The 20395-nt window shown below is 30.0% G+C and overlaps 4 protein-coding genes across 16 annotated transcripts in view; 2 read left to right on the top strand and 2 right to left on the bottom strand.

Annotated features, from left to right (window-relative positions):
* LOC111676552 (probable ubiquitin carboxyl-terminal hydrolase FAF) overlaps nt 1-4518 on the top strand; it is a 28738-nt gene extending 24220 nt beyond the window's left edge. For 2 of the 4 annotated variants that reach the window (XM_023437511.2, XM_046950596.1), the window contains exons 18-19: nt 237-737; nt 4079-4518. In XM_023437511.2, the coding sequence (XP_023293279.2) occupies nt 237-737; nt 4079-4390 (813 nt within the window). In that variant the 3' untranslated portion in view covers nt 4391-4518. Of the gene's footprint in view, nt 1-236; nt 738-1035; nt 1185-4078 lie in introns of all 4 variants that reach the window. The other 2 variants (XM_046950598.1, XM_046950597.1) reach the window with 2 other exon arrangements.
* A 4497-nt stretch (nt 4519-9015) lies between these two features.
* On the bottom strand, nt 9016-11915 carry LOC111676525 (methylcrotonoyl-CoA carboxylase subunit alpha, mitochondrial). Its single transcript, XM_023437485.2, has 4 exons — nt 11768-11915; nt 10792-11566; nt 10218-10727; nt 9016-10030 (listed from the first exon to the last, which is right to left on the bottom strand). Exons 1-4 carry the CDS (start codon nt 11794-11796, stop codon nt 9236-9238), a joined length of 2109 nt encoding a protein of 702 aa, XP_023293253.2. The 5' UTR covers nt 11797-11915; the 3' UTR covers nt 9016-9235.
* A 277-nt stretch (nt 11916-12192) lies between these two features.
* Nucleotides 12193-13388, bottom strand: LOC111676553 (SREBP regulating gene protein). 2 transcript variants are annotated; one of them, XM_046948604.1, is made up of 3 exons: nt 13109-13388; nt 12648-13043; nt 12193-12570 (listed from the first exon to the last, which is right to left on the bottom strand). In XM_046948604.1, exons 1-3 carry the CDS (start codon nt 13208-13210, stop codon nt 12526-12528), a joined length of 543 nt encoding a protein of 180 aa, XP_046804560.1. In that variant the 5' UTR covers nt 13211-13388; the 3' UTR covers nt 12193-12525. The 2 variants fall into 2 exon arrangements, with proteins under 2 accessions (XP_046804560.1, XP_023293282.1); XM_023437514.2 differs by having other exon boundaries at nt 12193-13043; nt 13109-13382.
* Nucleotides 13389-16336: 2948 nt separating this feature from the next.
* The window catches only part of LOC111676532, a 30950-nt gene continuing 26891 nt past the window's right edge, over nt 16337-20395 (top strand). For 2 of the 9 annotated variants that reach the window (XM_046948595.1, XM_046948603.1), the window contains exons 1-2: nt 16351-16490; nt 19557-19784. In XM_046948595.1, the coding sequence (XP_046804551.1) occupies nt 19742-19784 (43 nt within the window). In that variant the 5' untranslated portion in view covers nt 16351-16490; nt 19557-19741. Of the gene's footprint in view, nt 16491-16842; nt 16860-17007; nt 17162-18870; nt 18920-19528; nt 19785-20395 lie in introns of those variants that run through there. The other 7 variants (XM_046948597.1, XM_023437491.2, XM_046948602.1 and 4 more) reach the window with 7 other exon arrangements.

Raw genomic sequence — 20395 nt, forward strand, 5'->3', positions numbered from 1 at the left:
TTCAGTTCTAGTTCAGTTCTATTTCAGTTCTAGTTCAGTTCTAGTTCAGTTCTAGTTCAGTTCTAGTTCAGTTCTAGTTCAGTTCTAGTTCAGTTCTAGTTCAGTACTTGTTCAGTTCCAGTTCAGTTTTAGCTTAGTTCTAGTTCAGTTCTAGTTCAATTCTAGTTCATTCTATTAAACATTTTTAAAGAAAATTATTTTGAAAAACACACATTTCTCTTCCACCTTCATTCAAGGAACAAGAAGAAACTAATGAATCTGATGTTGAACCCATCGATGAAGCCCAAAGACAGCAGCAACAACAACAACAAGCAAATAACGCAGCAACCACAACAAAAACCAGTGATGAATTACAAAAGGAGCAAGAACTTAATCATGTAGCCGATTTAATACGAAACAATATGACTGTAGAGGAATCAACACAGCAGCAGCAGCAAACAGGTGAAAATTTAAACTTTTCAAATGTTCCTCCACATAAATCAACAATTATTGTTGGTCTAGCTCCTGGTTCATCGATAGATTGGAAAGCCTCAACATTTGTTGGTGATTCATCGTCAGGAAGTAAAAAAGCTTTTACCTCGACTACAAATACCTCCACAACCACCAACACATTAGGGTCGTCATCATCATCAGTCCCACAAACGTCGTCTACTGTAGCCATGACTGAATCACAAAATGAAACCAATATAAATGGCTTAACTAGTAATATAAAACAGATGTCACTATCACCTAAAACGGTAAGTCACCTTTAAGTTGTAATTATTTTCTTAAACACATCTTAAGGGTTTTATTGGTTGAATAATTACGTTTGGTATTTGTTGTTTTTTCTTTGTGTAATGAGTACAAAACAAAATCTTAAATATTTTTTGGCTCTTCTTTTCCCTTTTAAAAAACAAAACTCTTTATACTTTTTTCTTCTAAACAAAACAAATTTATATTTATTTTTGTTTGTGTTGTTTTGTTATTAAAAAAAACAAACCTTTATAAAAAACCTTAAATAATTTTTAATAAAAACCAAAAAATGAAAAACAAAAGCGTTTAATGGGCAACAGTAAACAGCAACAACTCCAACAACATCTTCATCAACAACAATTACAGCAACATCAACAACAACAACTACTCCAACAGCAACAAAAACAACAAAGGGGTAACACTTCAAGCCGTTTAGTATGATTTGCTGCCAAGTTAGTTTTTTTGTTTCGTTTTTGTTTTTGATTTTCGTTTGTTTTTCTATTGGTTTTAATCTTAAATTTAAAAAAAAAAAAAAAAAAAACTAAATTTAAATTTTCCTTTTTATTCTCTGTTTGCTTAACTTCTTTTTCGAATTATTTTTCATTTTTCACTGTTTTGTTTTGTTAAAAAAACAGGCTATTTAATAAAAATTCAATTCAATTTTGTCTTAAATTTCGCCACCAATTTTACGTTAAAAAGTGCAAAGCTTGTAAATTAATAGTTTGTAATTAATACAACAATCTGCAAAAACTCACACACAATTTGCACAAATTGTCTTTTTATTTTGTGCATAGATATAAAATGTCATTTGTTTAAAATAGCAAAAGATTTTTTGATTTTATATTTGAGTTTAATTTTATTAATAAGCAAAATTATTATTATATTTAAATATATTTTACCTATGAAGTTCATCAAAACAAACAACGATATCTAATTGCTACTGACCGACACTTTTCTTTGTAGGCAACGTCTGATCCAAATAAGATGCTTGTATAAAAATTTCCCTTCGAATCTGTCACAATCTTCTATAGTTCAGTTTTATTTCAGTTCAGTTCTAGTTCAGTTCTAGTTCGGTACTAGTTCAGTTCTAGTTCATTTCTAGTTCAGTTCTAGTTCAGTTCTAGTTCAGTTCTAGTTCAGTTCTAGTTCAGTTCTAGTTCAGTTCTAGTTCAGTTCTAGTTCAGTTCTAGTTCAGTTCTAGTTCAGTTCTAGTTCAGTTCTAGTTCAGTTCTAGTTCAGTTTTAGTTTAGTTCAGTTTTAGTTTAGTTCAGTTTTAGTTTAGTTCTAGTTCAGTTCTAGTTCAGTTCTAGTTCAGTTCTAGTTCAGTTCTAGTTCAGTTCTAGTTCAGTTCTAGTTCAGTTCTAGTTCAGTTCTAGTTCAGTTCTAGTTCAGTTCTAGTTCTAGTTCAGTTCTAGTTCAGTTCTAGTTCAGTTCTAGTTCAGTTCTAGTTCAAATCTAGTTCAGTTCCAGTTCAGTTCTAGTTTAGTTCTAGTTCAGTTCTAGTTCTAGTTCAGTTCTAGTTCTACTTCAGTTCAGTTCTAGTTTAGTTCTAGTTCAATTGAAGTTCAGTTCTAGTTCAGTTCTAGTTCAGTTCTAGTTCAGTTCTAGTTCAGTTCTAGTTAAGTTCTAGTTCAGTTCTAGTTCAGTTCTAGTTCAGTTCTAGTTCAGTGTTCGAGTTCAGTTCTAGTTCAGTCTAGTTCAGTTCTAGTTCAGTTCTAGTTCAGTTCTAATTCAGTTCTAGTTCAGTTCTAGTTCAGTTCTAGTTCAGTTCTAGTTCAGTTCTAGTTCAGTTCTAGTTTAGTTCTAGTTTAGTTCTAGTTCAGTTCTAGTTCAGTTCTAGTTCAGTTCTAGTTCAGTTCTAGTGCAGTTCTAGTTCAGTTCTAGTTCAGTTCTAGTTCAGTTTTAGTTCAGTTCTAGTTCAGTTCTAGTTCAGTTCTAGTTCAGTTCTAGTTCAGTTCTAGTTCAGTTCTAGTTCAGTTCTAGTTCAGTTCTAGTTCAGTTCTAGTTCAGTTCTAGTTCAGTTCTAGTTCAGTTCTAGTTCAGTTCTAGTTCAGTTCTAGTTCAGTTCTAGTTCAGTTCTAGTTCAGTTCTAGTTCAGTTCTAGTTCAGTTCTAGTTCAGTTCTAGTTCAGTTCTAGTTCAGTTCTAGTTTAGTTCTAGTTCAGTTCTAGTTCAGTTCAGTTCTAGTTCAGTTCTAGTTCAGTTCTAGTTCAGTTCTAGTTCAGTTCTAGTTCAGTTCTAGTTCAGTTCTAGTTCAGTTCTAGTTCTAGTTCAGTTCTAGTTCAGTTCTAGTTCAGTTCTAGTTCAGTTCTAGTTCAAATCTAGTTCAGTTCCAGTTCAGTTCTAGTTTAGTTCTAGTTCAGTTCTAGTTCTAGTTCAGTTCTAGTTCTACTTCAGTTCAGTTCTAGTTTAGTTCTAGTTCAATTGAAGTTCAGTTCTAGTTCAGTTCTAGTTCAGTTCTAGTTCAGTTCTAGTTCAGTTCTAGTTAAGTTCTAGTTCAGTTCTAGTTCAGTTCTAGTTCAGTTCTAGTTCAGTTCTAGTTCAGTTCTAGTTCAGTTCTAGTTCAGTTCTAGTTCAGTTCTAGTTCAGTTCTAGTTCAGTTCTAGTTCAGTTCTAGTTCAGTTCTAGTTCAGTTCTAGTTCAGTTCTAGTTCAGTTCTAGTTCAGTTCTAGTTCAGTTCTAGTTCAGTTCTAGTTCAGTTCTAGTTCAGTTCTAGTTCAGTTCTAGTTCAGTTCTAGTTCAGTTCTAGTTCAGTTCTAGTTCAGTTCTAGTTTAGTTCTAGTTTAGTTCTAGTTCAGTTCTAGTTCAGTTTTAGTTCAGTTCTAGTTCAGTTCTAGTTCAATTCTAGTTCAGTTCTAGTTCAGTTCTAGTTCAGTTCTAGTTCCGTTCTAGTTCAATTCTACTTCAATTCTTAAGTTTTTAATGTATATTTTTACCGATTTCTACTTACAATTTTGATTTTTTTTTTAATTTTCATAATATTTTTATTAAATATAAATTATTTTTATGTAAAATACTTTAACAATCACTTAATTTTAAGCAAAATCTTGCAACGGCTTGAAAATGTACTAGTTTTATGTATTTTTTTTTTTAATTATACTTACAAGTTACACTGCAAAAATTACACAAAAAACTTACACATTTAAAAAGAAAAAATTATTAAACGCTTCACCCATCTTTCACCAAACATCAAATTCATTTAAATCAAAAAATAATGCTTTTTTATCACTGTTGCGCTTGGCATTTTTAAAAACTTAAAGAATAAATATAAATGTTAAGTTAAAATTTTTAGTTAAATATTTAATAATTTTTTCTTATTTTTTCTCTTCTTTTTCGAAATAATCTAGTCCGTCAGCGGCGTCATTAGTTCGGAGGCAACAACAACAATGACAACATTAACAGGAACCACAAAAAAGGACAATGATTTAAATCTTTTAAATGTATTAAATAATACAACAACAACGATGACAACAACAACAATTAATAATACACTAGGCAATAATACTGCTGAAACACAACAACTACAACAAACTGTAAATACTACCACTACTAATGACCAACAACACACATTATTGGGTTCGACTTCAACTCCAAATACGACTTCGGATCAACAACAGCAGCAGCAACAACAACAACTTAATACCACAACAAAAACGTAGATGAAGTTTAAAAATATTGAAATATTATTTAAATTCTATAAAAAAAGAAAGAAAAAACGGAAAAAATTAAAGAAATAAAAACAACAAACACTTTTTAAAATAATAATAAAAAAATACCAGAAAAAATCTTAAAAACAAAATGTTCTTTTTTCACACTAAAGAATTAATTAATACAAAACAAAAATAAATATAAAAAATAATTAATATTATTAAATAATTATTATTATTATTAATTTATAAAATTACATGAAAACAACAACAACCACAAAAAACAGAAAAATATACATAATAAAAACCACAACAACAACAACAAAAAGAAACTTATAATAAAATTATAAATTTTATTTATTTCATTATTTTTTTAATTTGTTTATTTTACTTAAAAGCGTAAAACAAAAAAATTTAAAAAAAAAACTATATTTTAAAAACTAGTTTCGGTTAAAATGTTTATGAGTTTTAGAAAGATTTTTTTAATTATTATTAGCTATTGATTTGAAAATTAATAAATATAAACTTATAATAGAATTTCTAAAAAGAAAATCTTTGAAATTTTTAGAAATGTTTCTTTAATTCAAAATTGTTCAAAAGATAAGTTATTATAGAGAGGAACTAGCCACTTGACTGGTTCTTTGGGGGAAGGTCAGTGTTGGACAAATCTGAGGTGTCTAAATCACTGATCATTTAGCAAAAAATTTTAGATTTTTTATTTATCTAGTTTATTATCAATCTAATTGTAAAATTTAAACTTTTTAGTTTTTTTTTTTGAAATTTCGATTTTAATTTTGAAAATTGAAAATCAAAAATTTAATTTTGTTCTAGCTCCGTTCTAGTTTAGTTCTAGTTCAGTTCTGTTCTAGTTTAGTTCCAGTTTTATTTCATTTCAAGTTCAGTTCTAATTCAGTTCTAGTTTAGTTCTAGTTCAGTTCTAGTTCAGTTCTAGTTCAGTTCTAGTTCAGTTCTAGTTCAGTTCTAGTTCAGTTCTAGTTCAGTTCTAGTTCAGTTCTAGTTCAGTTCTAGTTCAGTTCTATTTCAGTTCTAGTTCAGTTCTAGTTCAGTTCTAGTTCAGTTCTATTTCAGTTCTAGTTCAGTTCTGGTTCAGTTCTAGTTCAGTTCTAGAACAGTTCTAGTTCAGTTCTAGTTTAGTTCTATTTTAGTTCTAGAACGGTTCTAGTTCAGTTCTAGTTAAGTCCTAGATAGGTTCTAGTTCAGTTCTAGAACAGTTCTAGTTCAGTTCTAGTACAGTTCTAGTTCAGTTCTAGTTCAGTTCTAGTTCAGTTCTAGTTCAGTTCTAGTTCAGTTCTAGTTCAGTTCTAGTTCAGTTCTAGTTCAGTTCTAGTTCAGTTCTAGTTCAGTTCTAGTTCAGTTCTCGTTCAGCTCTCGTTCAGTTCAGTTCTAGTTCAGTTCTAGTTCAGTTCTAGTTCAGTTCTAGTTCAGCTCTAGTTCAGTTCTAGTTCAGTTCTAGTTCAGTTCTAGTTCAATTCTAGTTCATTTCTAGTTCAGTTCTAGAACAGTTCTAGAGCAGTTCTAGTTTAGTTCTAGTTCAGTTCTAGAACTGTTTTAGACCAGTTCTAGTTCAGTTCTAATTCAGATCTAGTTCAGTTCTTGTTCGGTTCTAGTTTAGATCTACTTCAGTTGTGATTATCAGATTTATTTTCAAAATAAGTGCAGAAATTTAAAATTTTCTTATATTCGTTAATATAAAAAGAGATTTTTTGAATATTTCCCTGATTTTGACTTTTAAAATTAAAAATTTACACATAAAATGTGAATTTCATAAATTTTTTCTACTTTAATTTCACTGTAACGACAAAATAACAACTCGTTAAGCAATTTTCAAAAATTCAAACTTAATTTCGAAAATGGGAAAACATTTTAAATTATCCGTTTAGATAAATGTATTGTAAAACTAGAAAAATATTTTTCTATTTTCGAAAATTTTAAAATTCAATTTTAAGTTCAACACTACATTTTTTAAACTCAAAATTTCAATTAATTTTTTTCCATAACTGAGATGATTTATTGCAATATAACACTATTTTAACATGATTTCCTAAAACACTTCTTAAATATAACTTTAACCTAGATTCTCTATAATAAAAAAATTAAATATTATTAACTTTTTTTTTAAAAAAAACTAATTTTATAAAAAAAAAATATTTTACTAAAACATAACCCAAAATTTTACATTTAAAATTATAATTTATTACAATTTCTTTTAAGAAAACTTTAACCTACAATTAAAACATAAACAATTTTTATTATTTTTTTATAAATATAATATTAAAAAAAATAAATCTTTAAAAAAAACGTATATTATAATTAATTAATTATGTTATATAAACAAAACGGAAATAAATTTACATAAAATGATATAAAAATAAAAATAAAAACCAAAATGATTATTACTACGCTTTATAAAAGGAAAAAAATTAAAAAAAAAACAAAACATACTTATTAATATTAATGAAATGAATCATAATAGAAAACGATAAGAAAACAAATAAATGTTATTATAAATAAAACCAAAAAGAAAATTAAATATGGGTTTTTATTAAATGACACTTACTGGAAACTTATAAGTCTGTTCAATAACGAAAAATCGTTGAAATACAAAAACAAATTGTAAAAATGGGTTGTTATTGAACAAAAATAATGTTTGGTTGGCATTATGTATGTATAATGTATTTTTTTATAAATTTAATAATAATTTATAAATAAATTTAAAATTACAACTTTTTTTTTGCAAATTACGATAATTTTGTACATTTTTCCCAACAAAATTTTTTGCAGCTTATTGGCAACTCATTTTCTTGCATGGAGCCCTTTGTGTGGAGTTGCCAGTGTGTTGTAAAAAGGATAGTTGTTTTTAGAGTTCTATAAATCGACTTTCGAATAATCGAACAATCGACTTTTTGTCAAAAAGGCGTCGAAAAGTCAATAACTCGACTATCGTCTGTGAAAAATGTCAAAAAGTCGACTTTGTAAATAAAAGTCAAAAAGTTGAGTTAAAAGTCGTAAAAGGTGAAAAAAGTCGATAAGCCTAAAAAAGTTAAAAGAGACGAAAAGTCGTGAAATTTCGAATAATCGGAAAAAGCCGAAAACTTAAAAATAGTAGAAAAAAGAAAAAAAGTGGAAAAAAGTCAAAAACGGCGAATTCATGAAATTTTTTATATATGTAGTTTGAAAGCTTCGGGTTTGAGATAGGGTTCTATAAATCTACTTTCGAATAATCGAACAATCGACTTTTTGTCGAAAAAAGTCGAAGTCGACTATTTTGTCGTCTATGAAAAAAGTCGAAAAGTCGATTTGAAAATAAAAGTCGGAAAGAGTCGGAAAAAGTCGGAAGAAGTCGAAAAGTCGAATATAGTCGAAAGTCGAATATAGTCAAAAGTCGGAAAAAGTCGAAAAGTCGGAAAAAGTCGAAAATAGTGAAAAAGTCGAAAATAGTGAAAATAGTCGAAAAGTCGGAAAAAGTCAAATAGTCGAAAATAGTCGAAAAAAGTCGGAAAAAGTCGAAAATAGTCGAAAAGTCGGAAAACGTCGAAAAAAGTCAAAAAGTCGGAAAAAGTCTGAAAGTCAGAAAAAGTCGACTATTTATAAAATATTAAAAGTCGAAAAATCGACTTTTAATTAAATGAAAAAAGTCGAAATATCGACTTTTAACTAAATCCAAAAAGTCGAAAGTCGACTTTTCGTTTCAACTATAGAACCCTAGTTGCTTTATTTACATTTATTGTATACTATACAATGTATAGTTTGTGTTAAATTGTTATCAATCAATCAATTTACCTATATATCTATCAATTTATCTATCAATCTATCTATCTATCTATCTATCTATCTATCTATCTATCTATCTATCTATCTATCTATCTATCTATCTATCTATCTATCTATCTATCTATCTATCTATCTATCTATCTATCTTTCAATATATATTAATCTATCTATTTATTAACATCAAATATCTAAAATTACATTATTTCAACAAGTTACCGTTATTTTAAACTAATTTCCTTTCTTTTTGTAACATACTGGCATCACTCTATTTATTGTTGTTGACAGTTTGTTTTGCTTGTAAACAAAGTTTTTTTGCGCGTCAGGATTAAAAGAAGTGTTTTATTCATGGTGTGTGTTAAATTGTTAATAAAAAGTATTTTATTATGTGTGTTTTAACAAATTTTATTACGAAAATTGTTCCCAAATGGTAAGTTTAGCAATTTTTTATAATACTTGCAAAGTCATTTATGATTAGAAAGATTTATCAAGCGAAAAAGTTGTTTATTATTGAGTTTGCGATTGATGTATTAAATAAGCTAAAAATGCATAGATAATATTATTTATTAATTAATCTGTGTGACAAAATGTGTATTAATTAAAAATTGTATGATTTCTTATAAAAAATCCAATTGGAAATTGTAAATTTCATATAAGATAGGTTTAAAAAGTTCAGTTTTAATAGGAATTAATGAAAATATACTAATTTGGAATCAATCTTTGGATTGGAAAACTTTGGAAAACTTCCAGGTCAGTTTCGCTCTTATATTGAAACGGTTATAACTTGTCTGTAATTTATACGCTTTTTAACCCAATACCACCCAGAAAAACACTTCACACACAATCACTTGTACTTGACACTGATAAAAATTTTATTTGTTTAACAATCACTAATAACATTTTAGCTTTAAGCCTTATTTATACACGTAATAAATGCAATAGGTCCAATTTATAAACTATACAAAAATGGGGATTACTAAAGAAAAAAATATATATAAAATAAATGCAATTTTTTCTTCTGGTACAAAGTAATTCTACTAATAATTTTCATGGAACAGCAGCAACTATCTACTTGTCTGCCTTCTCAGTTTCGTCTTCTTCAAACGTAATAACAGCAGCACCCTTGGCCACATTTGTGCCAACAGCACCGCCTATAGATTTGACGACAGCATCCTTGGGAGCCTTTAAAATGTGTTCCATTTTCATGGCAATTAAAACAGCCAAACTATCACCCTTTTTAACCTGATCTCCCGGCTTAACTAAAACCTTTTCCAAAACACCTGGCATGGGGGCTACAACCTTAGAGCCAGCACTACCCATTTGATCGGAGGCGGTATGCAAGAATTTAGGTTGCACCAATTCAAAAGTCTTTTTACCATTCTCCAAGAAAATGGTAATTTCCGATTCATCTATGTGTGCATTATAGGTGGAAATATTGTTAGAGATATTCGATCTTATCTTTAAACGTTCACCATCCATTAGACGATCGGCTTTGACATCATACCATTCACCATCATCGATTTTAATTTGTATTTTTGAATCATTGCCGTATTTCAAGGAGACTTGGTAGGTTTTGTCATTGGACTTAAGTTGATATTGACGAACTAAATCATAGTTCAAGCGCAAATTGGGTGAAGAGGTAAAGGGATCAGTTTTGTGTATGGTATTGATTTGGGAAGCTTGCAATTCATTGAATACAAGAGTTAAGGCAGCTTTGCATAAATCATCATCATGAATTTCCAAGGCGGGGAATAAAGTATCAAAGTGTTGGTCGATAAAGCCGGTGTGAACATTAGCTGCCTGGAATTCAGGATGGCTGGCCAAGTCGATAAGGAAATTGATGTTGGTTTCCAAGCCGGTAATCTTTGAATAGAAATAAATTTAAAATATTAGAGGAAAATGTAAACATTCCCTTCCACGAAGAAAAATTTAAAATCTCTCTCGAGAGAATTTCCTATTAATATTTTGTAAACAATTAGTTATTGTCAATGAACTGCTGAGGGATGGAATTCGCAATTTTAGAGATTTTATATAAAACGAAATAACTTACATGATATTCACTTAAACGAGCGATTAAACTATTAAGAGCCTGCGTACGGTTTTCACCCCATACTACCAATTTAGCAATCATAGGATCGTAATGAACTGATACCTCGTCACCTTCACGTACACCAGTTTCTACACGTACCAAACCTTCACTAGGCTGAGGTGTAGCCAAATAACGCAAAGGACCGGCGCCGGGGAGGAAACCACCACGAGGATTTTCAGCATAAATACGTGCCTCGAAAGCATGACCCTTGCGTATAATTTGTTCTTGTGTCATGGGCAAAGGTTCGCCGGCAGCAATACGTATTTGCCATTCAACCAAATCGGTGCCAGTAATCATTTCAGAAATGGGATGCTCTACTTGCAAGCGCGTATTCATTTCCATGAAATGGAAACTGAGATCCTCTTTGTCCATAATAAATTCAACAGTACCGGCGCCCACATAACCCACAGCCTTGGCGGCACGTACAGCGGCTTCACCCAACTCACGACGCAATTCCTCCGACAAACCAGGCTAGAAATTTGTGTATAAAGTTAATTTTTTTTGGAAAAATACGATTTACTAATCGTTTACTTACTGCTGGTGCTTCTTCAATAATCTTTTGATGTCTTCTTTGAACGGAACAATCTCTTTCCCACAAATACACAGCATCACCATATTGATCAGCAAATACTTGCACTTCCACGTGACGTGGAGATCTAACATACCGTTCCAACAATACTGAACTATCACCAAAAGATTTTTCCGATTCATTGCGAGCCGAATTCAAAGCAGACATAAAATCTTCTTCCTTATCAGCAATACGCATACCCTTACCACCGCCACCACGCACAGCCTTAATCATTAAAGGGAAACCAATTTTTTTCGCTTCGGCCTGTAAACGTTCATCGGATTGATCATCGCCATGGTAACCATTAATAATGGGAACACCAGCAGCATCCATAATATGTTTACTAGTACTCTTAATACCCATATCACGTATAGCCGAAGAGGGTGGACCCATAAAGACCACTCCCTCTTTTTGACACAATTCTGCAAATTCTACCGATTCGGAAAGGAAACCATAACCAGGGTGAATAGCTTGACAGCCTGATTTCTTGGCTATATCTATAATGCGATCAGCACGCAAGTAAGAGGAAGCAGTGGCAGCCTCTCCCACACGATATGCTTCATCAGCATATTGGGTGTGCAAAGATTTCTCATCGGGATCGGAGTAAACAGCAACAGTGCGTACACCCAATTTGCGTGCGGTTTTAATAACACGACACGCTATTTCACCGCGATTAGCTATTAAAATCTTATTGATGGGTCGTACCACGGGAGCACGTTTGGAGGCATGTGTAGCATAAGTTCTAAAATAATTAGATTGTTGTCTTTAATAATTATTAAGTAAAAAAAAACTAAATTGTTGTTGTTTATATTAGTTGAGTTTATGTAACAAACATGTCCAAAGTTTCATTTGGTAATTTTTTGTTTTAAATATATTTCATCGCTTATCCGTTAATTTATTGAGCAAAAGTTAGTGTTTCTAAAAGTGATATCCTTTGGCTCACCTTGCATTTCGTAATAAAAGTGTAAACATTGTCACAAAAAACACTTAATTCTAAACAAAATATAATTGAAAATAAAAATTTATAATTCTTATATTGCACACCTCCGAAAATTCCACACACACTGAAGAATATTGTTCTTCTTTTTGCTGTTATCAGCATGATTAACGGTTGTATTGATTAAGTTGATTCTCTACTACTTTGTGATGCAACTCTGTTTAATGATCATCGATATTTCGGATTTATCAGAAAAGTAACGTTATAGATAGATAGATTGGTAGATAGATAGACAGGGAGATAGATAGATATATAGATAGATAGATAAAAATAAATCTCCTCCCACAAAACCTTTCTTTTGAACTAATATTCAATTAATATTGTCATCAAATAATTACCTCTAATAGATCCAAAACAACAACAAATTCTTATTCGGATTCTTAATTATTTTATTATTCATACAAAAATATATAAGTAAATATTCTTTTTTTTTTAATTTCTTTCACTCAACTTATTCAATAACTATTAGTTATTTTTTTTACTACACACTATAGAGAGTTCCACTTGTATAAACTTAAAGAAAAAAAATTATCTAAAAACTTGCCTTAACCTAAAATTACAATTACAAAAAAAATAAGTTTTTATTTAAACGAGTATAAAGGCAATTATTGACAGTTCATTTCTAAAAAAGGAAACTCACATTCCCACATTTTTAACCCACATAATAATGCTATGAACCCGTACCCGATACTTCGATTTGTGATTCATGAGCCTGTGTGGGACCATAACAGAAACGATGATTCACATCTCTGTAACGATTTTCATGTTCAACGGAATGTGAATTAGTACGACACTTAACTACGCACAATTCAAATTGATCATTCACCTGGGCATATAACATTGCCTGACGACCCTTTATCACTTCTATTGCTAGCTCCAAAATGGGTCGTTTGTCAGGATGCAGACAACATGATACACAATATTCATAGATGCCGCAACAATGTGTGCTATTATCACAGGTCTCACAGGTGTAGTATTTAGTTGTTTCTCTCTGTATGTTACAGCAACCATTGCTTAGTATATGATCGGCGTTACAAACAAATCCTCGATCGTCGGTTATAAGATCTTTACCTTGTACGGTATTTTGACATAAAATATGTGGAGAATTTGTACGATAATGTGGTTCATCGGGTAAAACATGCTCGTTTAAAGTGCGCCATATTAAGGGTTTTGTACGTTCCACTGTAAAATCATTCGATTCTAAGAGATGTAAATTGGGACGCTGGGAATAGATTGAATTTCAGTTTAATAATTATAAATAAGTAGTATTAAGTATTTTCGAATTACCTTATGGAATACTTTGGTAACTGTATAAACCAATAATATAATTGTTATTACAATATAAATGAGTCGTCTCTTTAGCAGGCGTGTTAACGCCGCTGGCCACATTGTTTACCTGCTCCTATATTTATGATATAGTCTTTATGTGCAGCGTAGGCCATTTAATTGAGACTATATTTCATTTACAATTTATTTATACATTAAGATATCTAAGTTGGACTGGGATATAAAAAAAATTATAGAGTCAATTTTACAGAAATATATATAAAAAACTATAAATGAAAACAAAACACAGCTGTTGTTTATCAATACATTCCACTTATGTGCATGGTTGTAAAAAATGGTAGTACTTTTTAAATAGTTGTTTTAATAAGTACACTTGAAGAAATTTAATTAGGAATTCGATGTAAAAAAACATTTTTACATAAAAAACAAGTAGAAATTATATAGAGGCCGACCATATAATACCCTACACCTTTTACAAAATCAAAATGTGATTTAGTTATCATAATAAAACATTAAAGTGGAATTGTACCTTGCCTCAGATATAGGTACTTAAGCCGTTTATTGTTGAATAAAATGGACATTTAAGTGAAATCTTGATGGGGGCTTTTCATAGCGGCTAAGGTTATATGAGGCCCTATAATTATAGAATTCGTGAGGGTCATCAAATCTAGTATAGAACTTGGTTTTGCAGCCTTTTGTAGAGATATGAGTGTAATAAACATACTTATGAACTAAAAGCCCTATACGGCGGGTTCTTTTGTATGGGGGCTAGGTGAAAAAATGGACCTATGGTTTACAAGCCCTATTCGGGGTTACAGTTGTATTGGGGCTAGGTAAAATAATGGATCAATGTTAACAATTATTTATGTAATTTTATTGATTTGACTAAATCGACTCAGAAAATGACTCTGAGCCGATTGGTATATTTTAGTATTTAATCCCTTTGTGATACTTGAAACGAGAGAAAACGGTCAGAGTATTAGTACACTTCGATCTAATCACTCTGGTTTCCTAGACTAAACCACTTTGTCGCACGAATATAGGAATCTATCTTTCGGATATTGACCTCCGATAGATCCGATAAGTCATGCAGAAAATAGCTACCTAGCAGACCCATTCTGTGATCAGCTGATTTTCACTCTTTTCTTAATTGGAGCGTTATTTGTGGGATCTACATCTACCGATTTTGCGGTTTTCATATAAAAATCATTTTAAGGATAATTTTAACTAATATGATCTGTCAAAATTTTGTGTAGAAAAGTACAGATTAGGGTTCTATAGTTGAAACGAAAATTCGACTTTTCGACTTTTTTCATTTTATAAATAGTCGACTTTTCTTTTTTTTGACTTTTCAACTTTTTCCGACTTTTTGATTTTTTTGACTATTTTCGACTTCTTTCAACTTTTTTCCGACTATTTTTTGACTTTTTTCAAGTTTTTCCGACTATTTTAGAGTTTTTGACTTTTTCCACTTTTTTTAAAATTTTCGACTATTTTTGAGTTGTTTCTACAATTTTCGAGTTTTCGACTTCTTCCGACTTTTTGACTTTTTCCGACTATTTACGACTTTTTCCGACTTTTTTCGACTTTTTTCCGACTTATTCCGATGTTTTGATTTTTTCGACTTTTTCATTATTTTCGCCTTCTTTCGACTAATTTTTAACTTTTTTTCGAGTTTTTCCGACTATTTTAGAGTTTTTTTTTTTTTTGACTATTTTTGACTTGTTTCTACAATTTTTGATTTTTCGAGTTTTCGACTTTTTCACTTTTTTCGACTTTTTCCGATGTTTCGATTTTTCGACTTTTTGACTATTTTCAACTTCTTTCGACTTTTTCCGACTAATTTTTAACTTTTTTCGAGTTTTTTTCGACTATTTTAGAGTTTTTGATTTTATCCACTTTTTTAAAATTTTCGAGTTTTTGACTTTTTCCGACTTTTTTTGACTTTTCGACGTTTTTCGACATTTTCCGATGTTTTTCGACTTTTTGACTATTTTTGACTTTTCGACTTTTTTCGACTTATTGACCTTTTTCGTCTTATCGACTTTTTTCGACTTTCAGACTTTTATTAACAAAGTCGACTTTTTTCACATACGATAGTCGAGTTATCCACTTTTTTGAAACAAAATAGTCGACTTCTACTTTTTCGTCTTTTTTCGACAAAAAGTCGATTGTTCGATTATTCGAAAGTCGATTTATAGAACCCTAGTACAGATAGGATCGTCTAAACGCAATATGTAATGAAACCATCGCATATTGAGAGAAAATACCGATAAAAACAGCTGGTCGCATTAAATCAGTGTTGTATTTTTATATAAAAACATACAAAAAAAGTGAAACAGCTGTTTCCATCGTACTTTGTTATTGTTTTATACCAATCGTCTAAACATGAAAAATATAAATCAAACGACTTTTATTCTCTTTTTTGTCATACGAATGGAATGTCATTTTACTTTTTCATTAGACTTGTCCTACGTAAAGTGTGATCGTCTGAAGGGCCCTTAACACTAGTATATACCTACAGTACGTATGTGGAATATTGAATTCTATGTCCTTATTTAATAATTTAACTTTTGACTTTCACTGTATAACAGCCTAATCCTTGCTGCAAACTATGATGTTCTTTAAATGAACTTATGAAGTAAGTTTCAAGTACAATAAGCAAACTTTAAAATATGAAGACAAGCTAAACGCAAATTTTAAACAAACTATCAACAGTAGCTTGTTACTAGACAGATATGTCGATAGTTAAAAGTAGAGACAGACAAATAAATATAATTTAAATCATTCTTTGTTCTCTAAAAGACAATGCACATGCTGTTAAAGCTTTGTAGCTGCTCATTTAACTACACACCTTTAGACAAAATTTAAATAATATATATTTAAATTTAAGAGCTTTGACTAACTAAACCATTTGTAGTTAAATGAGGCCGCCTTGAAAACGAAGACAAAATGTTTTTTTTTCTGAATTGAAACGAAAAACCCAAAAAAAAATAACTTAAACACAAAAAGAAACGAACACCTTTCCATTTGTTGGCTTTTAAAGAGATCGATGGAACTAACGAACGAACGAACGAAGAACGGAGAGTAAATTTTAACTTTAAACTCACTCAGCAAAAGGTGGTGGCGCAAGCGTAAAAATACACGCAATTTATTTAATAGTTTAAACGGGCTGGTGTTTGCTAGTTGGCTTGTGGAGTTTTTAAAGAGTTTTTAGTTTTAAACCAAACGTTAAGGCAACAACTTGTGGATTATTAAAACAATTTTTAAATGAAAAAACGGTTAAACATTATTATTACTAGAGCGTTGCGTTTAAACGTAAATACGGCTTAAAAACTTGTTGATAAAAATAGTTTAAAATAAATATAAATAAAAAGAGAGGGTAAAATAACAAAATAAACTGTGATTTACAAAATATTAACGATATGTTATTAATGTTATAAAAAATATATAACAAAAACAAATAAATAGAATACAAGAAAACAAAATAAAAAATAAATGTACAAAACTAAATCAAAGAAAACCAAACAACTTAACAAACTGCATTTGGAGTAACCTTCGTTTTATAAATAAATATTTATAAAAATTATAACAAAATATTATGAAAATATACATATATGATTAAATTTGAATAAAAATATTGTTTATTGGAAAAAAAGTAAAACCATGATATAAAAAAAAATCACAGAAAAAGTTTAACTTAACAAAAAAGTGAAATTATTTATTTAAACTTAACATGCTGTTAATTAATGTAAAAAATTCAAATTTCAATTTCTTTTCTTCAAATATTATGACAAATAATTAAACCTATAATAAAAATAACCAAAAGATATTATTATTTATAACACATTTTTATAAAAATAAATTATAAAATATGTATATGCAATTATTTTTAACTAACTAAATAATAACAACCCTCTGTTAAATAAAAATATAATAGAAAAAAAATACAACTTCACCTGTAACGCATGAATTAATCATCTTTAACACATTTATTGCTGTTATTTTTATGTTGTTAACAAAAACCATCGTCTTCTTCAGGGTATTTGCAAGGTTGCCAGATAGTTTTTTTTTAACTGATCTCGAGTGACATATCGAAATATGCCTTCAATATGTCAAATTTGATTTAAACTATTTCTCTTATAACAAAAGTTGGATTGAACATTTAATTAAAAGTTAATCGGATTTCGACCAATATAAACCAATACAATGTTGAGAGGATTACCACTCAATATCATAACTTAATCCTAAAGATATTAAGTTCCCAGCTAAAGCAATCAGTTGCTCAGGTTAAGCAAATTACTTATTACTATAGATTCTCAACTTTGACACAACAGGGGACTAAAATTGTTTAGTTTGATTAGCTCGTTAATTGGAATCTTTAATCAGAGACAAGTTTGGAACATTATACTTTAAAGCTAAACTCCTAAATGTTATCGAAATCTGACTAAGATTTCTTTTAACATTTTGTCCATGATCGATAACTAAAGTCTCTAGTTTTTAATAAACTAGGTCTAGATGACACTAAAGGCTCCTAATAGGCGTGTCTTCTTCATTCTGACAATTTCTACAAAAGCTGTGTAGTCTGGAAAATAGTGATCACCTCTACTTTATTCTGCCCACGGTCAAGATTGAAAGAAATCTTGTCCAATATCGACTATAATTGATAACGGTTATATTATGATCTTCTGTGAACTACAAGATCATTGACTGGAATTTTTTATTAATTGTATTGATCTAACAGTTTGTCCCAAAAATTGCGTCGTCATTGGCTTCCCAGTATTGAACGTTGCCTTTACGCAATTACAGCCGCAGAGAAACAAAAGCACCTTTTAAATTGCTTTCAAGTCTGAAATGTAATTTAACCGGAAGGCAAATATAAACCAAAAAAATGGCCAAACAGTCGACCATGAATTGGTAGTGATGCTAAACTGTTTAGGGAGGCCTAGTATACTTCTCTTACATTACAAACGACGCAGGCATAAGAGAGGCGGAGTGGCACGCTCTCTTTAAAATCTTCGCAGATAGATTTCAAGGGTTGACTCCGTGTGACTCTTCAAAGTTCGAAGAAATCTTGAATGATAACATTTTGATCATATGATCTTCTGTGACAAACGACGCAGCGAAAAGGGAGGCGAGAGTGGCACGTCCTCTTCAAAATCTTCACAAATAGTTTTCAGGGAGTGACTCCGTATTTCGATTTTCAAATCAAGTAGCGAGTAAATATTGGTTTTTATATGATTTTATATCCCTACTACTATGGACAGACCACTATTGCAGGATTTGACGAAACTATTGATAGGCGTAAGAGAAATTCGTTTGTTCTACATGGAACATTGATAAAAAGATCTCTGTTATGTGGGAATGTATGATCAGTTCCGGCTAAAACAAAGAGATCAGTTTATGGATCTTTAAGATCGTCGTGATCAAATGTGATTGAATTTAATTGTTTGTTTTATTCAAAATTTTTGTTAAAATCTGAATGCATTCAATCATTCTCCTTGTACGACCTATCAGCGAAAGTAAAATTATAAATATTTTCAAAATTTCACTACTTTTCTTAATAAATTTCACTTCAAATAGTTATCGGACCTGTCGATGACAGGAAATATGTTCCGTCGTTTCACATTTCATCATATTTTGTATTTTTTTGTATTTATGTGTCTACTAAGAATAAAAAGGCTTCTTGACTTGTTCTTCCACTATTTCATTAGCTGACATTTGCATTTTCGCAGGGGTTAGCTTTGATGTACCGCATGACCATGATCTCTCCTATGTGGAGCCAATGTCTCACAGTAACCAACAATTTGTGTGAGTAAATTCCGCAACACACCTGCTTTTTCTTTCATTCGTTATAATCAGTTGACACCAACAACATCTGGCAATACTAAATGCAACCATGTCATACCTCAATATCACAACAACAAAAACAAACAAAACGAAAAAAAATTTACCGTAAAAACGAAAAATATTGATATTTGTTGTTGTTGTTTTCATTAACATTATGTCCACTTTTACTTTAACGGAAAGAAGAAGCAGCAGTAATAAAACACAAAATGAAAACAAAACAAAAAAAAAAACTTTGGTAAAGAGAGAGTGATATGATGTTTAAGTTATTTTTTTTTTCTTTCTTTACACCGGTTCTGGTTTAACGTTTTTTTCATACATTTTGTTTGTTTTTGTTGTTATATTTAAACTATTGAGCTTTATTTCAACCTGTGTTGTTGCTGTTGTTATTAATTTACATATTGATGATTTTGTAAAAAAAGTTAAAAAAAAATTCCCCAACACGCGTGTTTTTTCTAATGTAAAATGATATTATGCCAGTTTTTTAAAAACTAGTAAAATTTATTAAATAATATCAAGATTTTTATCTATTATAAACCTACTTGTTATTGTTTTCTTTCTTATGTGTCTTAGAAAATAAATTTCGCTTTCATTTAAACAGTGTTTTTTTATTGATTCACATAAAGAAATTGGCACACGTACATAACTGAAGTTTAAAAAGTGGTTCAATTTAAAACAGACAAAAGCAAAAATCAAAAACAAAATATTTTATTTAAAAGTCTGGAAATTTTGTGCAAAATATTAACGATTAAACTACATAACAGCAATTATAAACCATAATTCAATATGAATTTCATTGTGATTGGCATGTTAATAATGCAGGCTGCAAGTAAGTAATTTTTTTGTTAACATTTTTCAATTCATTTCACTTCATTTTATTATTTACTGGGTTTTTACCACTTTTTTTGGTAATTTAGTACATATTTTTTTATAAACTGTAAATAAGCTTTTTCTCTTCTTCTTTACACTTGTAAATATAATTGCAGTTTTTTTTAGTTTAAAAGGTGTTGCCATATGAATAAGTAAGAAAAAATCCTTGTTGTTTATTGTTGCTGGTCTTTGCTCTCTCTCCTATTTGTTTGTAAATACTAAACCCAGCAAACAGTAATATTACAAGAATTACTGAGTTCTGAAATTTTAAACTTTTTTATAAAAAACGGTAATCAGACTGGACTATATACAGGAATACAGACTATATTATAGACTAGTCTATATAATAGATCAAGGACTACACTATGGGCTAGACTATAGGCTATAGACAAGGTTATAGACTAGATTAAAGACTAGAATATAGACTAGACTATAGATTAGACTTTAGACTAGACTATATATTAGACTATAGACTATAGACTAGACTATAGACTAGACTATAGACTAGACTATAGACTAGACTATAGACTAGACTATAAACTAGACTATAGACTAGACTATAGACTAGAC

This window comes from Lucilia cuprina, chromosome 4 (genome assembly GCF_022045245.1).
Source record: "Lucilia cuprina isolate Lc7/37 chromosome 4, ASM2204524v1, whole genome shotgun sequence".
Lineage (NCBI taxonomy): Eukaryota > Metazoa > Arthropoda > Insecta > Diptera > Calliphoridae > Lucilia > Lucilia cuprina.

What these genes read in the sequence shown, in the direction of transcription:
- LOC111676553 (XM_023437514.2), bottom strand. Translation starts at nt 13,210, where the DNA reads ATGTGGCCAGCGGCGTTAACACGCCTGCTAAAGAGACGACTCATTTAT. An exon ending in TTACCAAAGTATTCCATAAG is followed by an intron (nt 13,044 to 13,108) that starts GTAATTCGAAAA and finishes ATCTATTCCCAG; the next exon opens with CGTCCCAATTTACATCTCTT.
- LOC111676525 (XM_023437485.2), bottom strand. Translation starts at nt 11,796, where the DNA reads ATGTTTACACTTTTATTACGAAATGCAAG. An exon ending in TTATTGAAGAAGCACCAGCA is followed by an intron (nt 10,728 to 10,791) that starts GTAAGTAAACGA and finishes ACAAATTTCTAG; the next exon opens with CCTGGTTTGTCGGAGGAATT. An exon ending in CTCGTTTAAGTGAATATCAT is followed by an intron (nt 10,031 to 10,217) that starts GTAAGTTATTTC and finishes TTCTATTCAAAG; the next exon opens with ATTACCGGCTTGGAAACCAA.